Source organism: Acomys minous, assembly GCF_964271855.1.
Source record: "Acomys minous genome assembly, chromosome: 7".
In the NCBI taxonomy this organism is placed as follows: Eukaryota; Metazoa; Chordata; class Mammalia; order Rodentia; family Muridae; genus Acomys; species Acomys minous.
In genome coordinates this window covers 20,357,572-20,365,510 of record NC_140488.1, presented here as the reverse complement: position 1 = coordinate 20,365,510, position 7,939 = coordinate 20,357,572, and the positions used below count along the sequence as shown (strand labels likewise).

General features: G+C 46.0%; 1 protein-coding gene across 4 annotated transcripts in view; it reads right to left on the bottom strand.

Annotated features, from left to right (window-relative positions):
* The window catches only part of LOC311601634 (uncharacterized protein), a 29,042-nt gene that overhangs the window by 12,300 nt on the left and 8,803 nt on the right, over nucleotides 1–7,939 (bottom strand). For all 4 annotated transcript variants that reach the window (XM_084789209.1, XM_084789207.1, XM_084789210.1 and 1 more), the window contains exon 4: nucleotides 3,387–3,540. In XM_084789209.1, the coding sequence (XP_084645335.1) occupies nucleotides 3,387–3,540 (154 nt within the window). The remainder of the gene's footprint in view (nucleotides 1–3,386; nucleotides 3,541–7,939) is intronic.

Below are 7,939 nucleotides of genomic sequence, written 5' to 3'. Positions count from 1 at the left end.
TTAACAGGCTGAGACCAGAGGCTTGAGGCCTGAGGGCAGAAGCCTGAGGGCACAAGACTCAGAGGAGAAACCTGAGGCTTGTAGGCAGACCTGAGGGGAAAAGCGGAGGAAGAGTCAGAGACTGTGGCATGAGGGCAGAAGCCTGATGGCACAGGACTCAGAGGAGAGGTCTTAGGCCTGGAGGCAGACCTGAGGGAGAGGCAGAGGAAGAGTCAGAGACTGCAGCCTGAGGGCAGAGGCCTGAGGCCAGAGATGTGAGAGCATTGGTCTGATGGCAGAGGATGTTGGGCACACTGCAGAGGCCTGAGGGCAGAGGGAGAGACAGAAGACAGAGGCTTGATGATGCCTGAGGGAAGAGGCCTGGGGCCTGAGGGCAGAGGGCTGAGAGTATGGGCCCGAGCCCTCAGGGCAGGGGCCTAAAGGCAATTACCTGCCTCCTAAGGGCATAAGCTAGAGGGCAGAGGCCTGAGGACAGAGGGCAGAGGCTTCAGGCCTTAGGGTAGAAGCCTGAGGGCAGTGGGAGAGGTGAAGACATGAGGATAGTGACAGAGACCTGAGGACATAGACCTGAAGCTGACAGAAGCGGCCTGAGGCCTGAGTGCAGAAAGCTGAGAGCATAAGCCTGAGGCCTGAGGGTAGGGGCCTGAGGGCGATTACCTGAGGCCTGAGGCCAGAGGCCAGAATCCTGAGGACATAGAACAGATTCCCCAGAACAGATGCCTGAGATCTGGGGGCATCACCCTGAGAGCAGAGACTTGAGTTCTGAGGGCAGAAGCCTGAGATCAGAGGCCTGAGAACAGTGGCCTAAGGCTTGAGGGGAGAGGCCTGAGAACAGTGGCCTAAGGCTTGAGGGGAGAGGCCTGACAGCAGAGGCAGAGGCAGAGGCAGAGGGAGAGGCAGGGGCAGAGGCAGAGGCAGGGGCAGAGGCAATTACAGAGGGAGACTTAGAGACAGATATCGGTGCACAGGAACATATGTGAGAGCAGAGACAGAGGGCAGCATCCTGATGCCAGAGGGCAAAGGCCAGAAGCCAGTTCAAAGGGTTGATTCTGAGAGCAGAAACCTTAGGCCTGACGACAGAGGTCTGAGGCCTAAAGGTAAAGGCCTGAGGACAAGAGCAGTGGCAGAACAAAAGCAGAGGTAGAGGCCTGAGGTTGGAGGCAGAGGCTGAGGCAGAGGCCTGAGGATAGTGGCAGAGACCTGAAGCCTGAGGCCTAAATGCAGAGGGCTGAGAGCATAGGCCTGAGGCCTGAGTGTAGGAGCCTGAGGGAGAAGCAAACCAAACAAACAAACCCCCTTCCCTCACCCCCTGCCCTCCCCACAAAAAAAAAACAAAAACAAAGAGCGACAAAGAAAGAAAAAGGAGCAATGCACCCCTCCTTACCCTAATTAGTAGATAAAGAACCTCCAAAAATGCTATTGGGTTCATTTTGCACTGGCCATCTACTGGCAAGCAGAGTCTTAGCCTTAAGCATGATTTGTACACTCAGTGAAACTAGTGGAGAATACTAATTTTTCCTGGGTGAGCTATCAATTAGAGGTAGCTTCTGGGTTCTGGGTTAGTGATGGCTTGTGTCCACTTCCCCTCACTGCTGGGACTCTTTCTGGCTTAGAGCTGGCAGGCCCTATGCATACTGCTACCATCTCTGTGAATTTGGTGCATCTATCAGTCCTGATGTGTTTAGAAGGCCTCTGGATGAGATTATTACTTTTTTTTTTTTTTTTAACAATCTTCACCTCTGTAAGTAACATGAGGATAAGTAAGGTCAAAGGCTTGTTGAAATTTTAGATTGCTACATTTTCTGTCCTAATGCTATTTTGTGGCATGACAGCCTTCATAAGGTGTTAATTGTGACACAATAAATAAGCAGGCAAAGTCATATCCCACTCTCCACTCAATTGTGGAGACTGTTCTGACCACTGGCTAGATCTGGGTATGGGTTTCAAGTTTACCACTTGTATTGTCCTTGGATGGTGCCTTAGTTTGAGCAGGACCCCTGGACCCAAATCTGCCTACCATAATGTTCTACTTGTAGGTTTCTAGGACCCTCTGGATCCTTCAACTTTGCTTCAACTTTGCTCCCATGCTTCTCTCATCCAGAGTCTCAATGGGATGTCCTCCCCTCTGTCCCAGTTTACTGGTAAGTAAAGGCTTTCATGGGACTTTCTCACATACTCTGGTGCCTCACATTTGACCATGTCCCCTGGAGGGGGAGACCTGGTGGCACTCAGAGGAAGGACAGCAGGTTACTGAGAAGAGACTTGATACCCTCTGAGCATATACAGGGGGAGGTAATCCCCCTCAGGAACAGTCATAGGGGAGGGGAATAAGGGGAAAATGGGAGGGAGGGAAGACTAGGAGGATACAAGGGATGGGATAACCATTGAGATGTAATAAGAATAAATTAATAAAATAAAATAAAACAAAAACAACAACAACAAAAAAAAAAGCAGGCAAATGTCAGAGGCGGTAAAGAAATAAACCTGAAGGAAAGTGCAAGATGGCTCACTGGGTCAGGGCAGTTGTCACCCAAAGCTGAGGACCTGACTTTGATCTCTCAGATCTGCATGACAGAACGAGCGGACTGACTCTTCCAAATTTTCCTCTAATCTGTACATAGCTGCTGTGACATATGCATGTCTACACACATACGTGCACACACAAACACATGCACACACAAAAAAGAAATGCATTAAAATATATAAATAACATGAAAGTAAATGGGCCTCTAATAGGAGGTTCAGGAAGAAGACCATGGAAAGGGGACTTGAAAATGTTTTCCTCCAAGCCTCCCATGCCAACAGCTCTTACAACCAACCATCTTCCCCCAGGACGCTCCTAAGCTGCTTTCCATCCCCCCACTGCAATGTGCTAATTTTCCTCAGTCTGAGTCTCTGGACTGTGTGTGCTCTGGTGTCTGAGAAGGCTTCACCGTCTGCTAAACATGAATACTGTTGCTCATCAGTGTGGGTTAGGTGGTGACCCTCAGGAGTGGATGCTTTCCCACGTGCTAAAGAGCTAGCGGGGCTTTCTCCTGCATGACTTTGTTGATGTTTATGGAAGTTTGTGGTACGACTAAAGCTTTTTGGACATCAGGAACACTTAAAGTGGTTTTTTTTTTCTCTTGGTGATCCAGGATATGCATTTTAAGATCTGACATGCACCTGAAGCTACTGCCACATTGCTGACACGTGAAAGCCTTCTCTTTGATATGACCTCTTTGATGATGCCTAACAAGCTCAGATGGAACTCTGAAGCTTTTCTTACATTGCTGATGTGTAAAGGGTTTGTCTCCTGTGTTGCTTTCCCCACGAGCCCTGGATGTCAGATTCTGCTCTTCAGAAACTGAAGCTACCATTTTCCCCCCTCCCTTGAATAGCCTGACCATTTCTCTGCTCCATGCTCATAGTCGGATGTTTCTTCCCCTCCTTCTTTTTCCTGGGCATCTTTCTTTCTGATCTTTAGTGGTCTTTCTTCTGTTTCTGAGATAGAGGCCAATTCAGGCTGATCATTTTCCATGGCAGTTTCTGGCTTTAGCCCTGTTCACAGAAAGAAACGAATCAATCAATTGTTTCATAGAAAAGAAAATTCAAAGGAATAGAGAGAATTGTTGATAACAATTACCTTAAAGAAATACATAAATGCCGGGCATGGTGGCGCATGCCTTTAATCGCAGCACTCAGGAGGTAGAGGCCAGCGATTGCTGTGAGTTTGAGGCCAGTCTGGTCTGCAAAGCAAGTCCAGGACACCCAAGACTACACCGAGAAACCCTGTCTCAGAAAAACAAAACAAAACAAAACAAAAAAACCCAACTCCGCCTAAAACAAAATCAAACAAAACAAAACAAGACAACAACAACAACAAAAACTCATAGACTAGTGATTCTGACCTGGGCTGGAAAAATGGAGTAGATCCATAGTTCCTTGATCCAGTTGGTTAGGGACAGCAAAATGCCCATTAAATGATGGCGGAAGTCACAAAAATAAATTATAAAAAGTGGAGAATGGCAAAGAGGTCTGGGAGGCAAGGAAAACACAGCAGGGCATAGCACATGCATCCACGCAGAGGAAAGCAGTAACTTAGACCCAGGGTTTCCCCAGCCAAAACCTTCTGCAGAGGCTGCCTGGATGGGCTTACTCTGATCGTTAAGGAACGATCAGAGGGACATATGCAGTCCTAAGTGCTTACAGTAGAAAAGAAGGTTTCCAACTCAGTAATCTTGAAGTTCCCCCTTCAAGAAACTTGTAAAAAGCAAAGGAGGCCCTAACCAACGTGAAGAGATAGAGTTCTAACAATGAAAATGGAGATAACAATTAAATAAAGTGCTGCTTTAAAAAAAAAAAAACAGCAGCCAGGCCTGGTGGTGTATGCTTTTAATCCTGGCACTCAGGAGGCAGAGGCAGGTGGATCTCTTGTGAGTTCGAGGCCAGCCTGGTCTACAAAGGGAGTCTAGGACAGCCAAAGCTACACAGAGAGACCCTGGCCTCAAAAAACGAAAACAAAAAACAAACAAACAAAAAACAGCAAGAAAAGTAGTAAGTCACCATGAAGTTGGACAAAAACAAATGGAAGACCCAAAGGACTAACAAGAAGCATAAAGTACAAGCAGGCTTCGTGGCACAAGATTGTAATCTCCACCCTAGGCAGACACCCAGAGGGCAGATCAATGCTAGCAAGGGCCACATTGTGCATCACCCTGACTCAGAGTGCCCTCCCAGAAGAAACAAATAGAGGGCACGTGGTGGTTTGCATGAGAATGGCTCCCACAGGCTCATGTATTTGACTGCTTTGATACCAGGGAGCGAAACTGTGTGAGAAGGCTTAGGGGACATGGTCTTGTAGGAGGAGGTGTGTCACTGGGGGTGGGCTTGGAGGCTTCAGAAACCCATACCAGGCTCTCTCACTCTCTCCCTTTCTTTCTGTCTCTCTCTGTGCCTCTGTGTGTGTGTGTGTGTGTGTGTGTGTGCGTGCGCGTGCGTGCGTGCGTGTGTGTGTCTGTCTGTCTTTCTCACTCTCTCTGATGCCAACTAAGACACTACAGAAAGATACATGTGGCATGATCTTCTAAACCCATAACACCAGAGATCTGGAGATGGAAGGAAGAATGTCACGACTTCAAGCCCAGCCTGGGACACACAGTGGAAATCTATCTGAAGTGGAAAAAAAGAAGGAAATTTAAATGCTCCTATTAGTTGACAAAACAAAACGATATGGGGAAGAAAAAATCACACATCACTTCAGGATAAAAATCACTTATAAATATAGAAATTCTGACAACGAAGTAAAAAAGCAATTACATACAGGAAGTTGACACTAATGCGGTAAGTCAAGACAAAGGAATAAAAGGCATTCTGGGTGGTTGCTTACAAGGAAAATCCTGAGGTTGCCCAAGAAATCTAAAAGTACAATAAAATAAAATAAAATAAAAATAAAAAAGACTTGTAGGTAGTACACTCTATTTACAAGATACAAGATGCCAAAATAAAAGTCCCTGGCATTTATGAAGTGATATAATGAGGAAATCAAAATTAAAATTACTGCCCTTGCTGTTGCTACAACAGGAATGAAAAGCCAAGGCACATACACAGATAATAATGAAGAGCAGATGGGAGAAACCAAGGGCTACCTAACTTAATGTGTGATGTGGGAGTCTGACACAGGTCCTTCTGTGTCAAACAGTTTACCAAGTGAGCATCTCTCAGGCCCAAACAAACAAACAAACAGAACGTCAAAACTGAGCACAGTGTGCTGAACTTCAAAACTGAGCACAGTGTGCTGGGATAATTGGAAAACAAAGTAATGAAGAACAGGGAAATGGGGAGCCCAGTTCTAAGAAGAACTGGACCAAATACGTAACAATATGCAGAAACTTTAATACCAGTTAAGCGATGTGACACCTACACACCTCATGTTGTTGCAACATTCAGAAAAGCCAAAGAAGAAATTAAAAACAAAATTGGACGCTCTTAAAGAAGCACAACAGGGGCTGCAGAGATGGCTCAGAGGTTAAGAGCGCCGGCTGCTTCCCCAAAGGTCCTCAGTTCAATTCCCAGCCACCACAGGACGGCTCACGACCATCTATAATGAGATGCAGTGCCCTTTTCTGGTGTGCAGTTGTTCATGCAGACAAAACATTGTATACTTAATAAATAAATAAACCTTTAAAAAGCAAAGAAGCACAACAATTGATATATAAATAGCTTGCTAAAGGAAAAACAACAACTAATAAAGACTTGCACACTATCCTGGTCGGGTTTTTATGAATTTGCTGCAAGCTAGACTTATCTGGGAATCGGAAACTCAACTGAGAAAAGAGATGCCAAGCCAAGCAAATGAACCTAGGGTGCATAAGACAGCAGCAAGCTGAGCAAGCCAGTATTCAGTGACCCTCAGAGGCCTCTGCTTCAGTTCCTGCCGGCAGGTTCCTGCTTTGCGTGAGTTCCTGCCATGACTTCGCTGAAGTGTCAGATGAGATGAACCCTCTCCTCTCTCTCTGAGGGCCCTGTGTTTTGTTGTTGTTTTTGGAAACAGGGTTTCTCTGTGTAGCCTTGACTATCCTGGACTCGCTTTGTAGACCAGGCTGGACTCGAACTCACAGACATCCACCTGCCTCTGCCTCCAGAGTGCTGGGATTAAAGACATGTGCCACCACGCCCGGCCCTCTAAGGGCACTTTGTTTGTGGTGTGTATCACAGCATTAGAAATCATAATTAAGGAAAGTGCCAAGCCGAGAAAAACTGGCCCCTGAGTTCTATGTAATGCAGAACAGTGAAAGCTTTCAGGATTCTCTCCAGCCAAGTTCCTTAGACACAAAGTCACACCTCGAGGTCTGCTGGAAGAAGTGGCTGAACAGATGAGGCCCCAAGGGTCGGGGATGGTTCTGACGGCTATAATTATGTGAAGATGGGGGGGGGGGGTTGAACTCTAACGAGAAGCCACAGGGAAGGGAGTTCCAGAGTGTCTTTTTAGAAAGCTAGACGATGAAGTTTAACAATCTGAGAAATGCTGCCGTGGCTTCTGTCTTGAGAAGAAAGAAAAATGTCTATTCAGAATTTGAAAACCAAAATGCAGTTAAAAAGAAAAAACTTTAAAAGATACAACACACTTTTTAAAAAAATCAACAAATTGGAGGACACTAAAAAGCAAAAAGATGGACAAAGAAGGAACAGAAAGTGACAGTCAGAATGTGGATAAAGTACAGAGAAATATAGAAGTTTCTACAGAATATGTCCCACTTTGAACGCGAGGAGAAAGCCAGCCAAAGCAACAGAAAGAGTGTCAATGGCATTTTACTCTAGAAGGTTACATCTTGCCAAAGAATGGTACAGGAAGACTGTTGAGTATCAAAAGGGGGCCAAAGGGCTGAAACAGAAACTGCTGCAGCTGCTCAAAGTGCCTGGGTTCGAGAAAGAGATTTACATTTATTTAAATGGAAAACGGCACACAGATGGGCCAAGTGTCTTCAGCAGAAGTCACCTCTATTGCTGTGAGGACACACTACGCAGCTCTTATAAAAGAAAGCATTTAATTCAGGATTTGCTTACAGCTCACAGGCTTAGCAGAAAGGCATGACACTGGAACAGCATCTAAGAGCAGAGAGAGAGAGACAGAGAGAGACAGAGAGAGAGAGAGAGAGAGAGAGAGAGAGAGAGAGAGAGAGAGAGAGAGAGACAGACAGACAGAGAGAGACAGAGAGAGAGAGAGAAAGAGAGAGAGACAGACAGAGAGAGACAGAGAGAGACAGACAGACAGAAGAGACAGACAGACAGACAGACAGACAGGCACAGACAGACAAACAGACAGAGAAGGAGGGAGACACTGACATAATGTGGACATTTGAAACCTCAAAGTTTACCCCCAGTGACATAGCTCCTCCAACAAGGTCACACTTACTCCACAAAGCCACATATTCTAAATGTCCTTAAACAGTTCCACAAA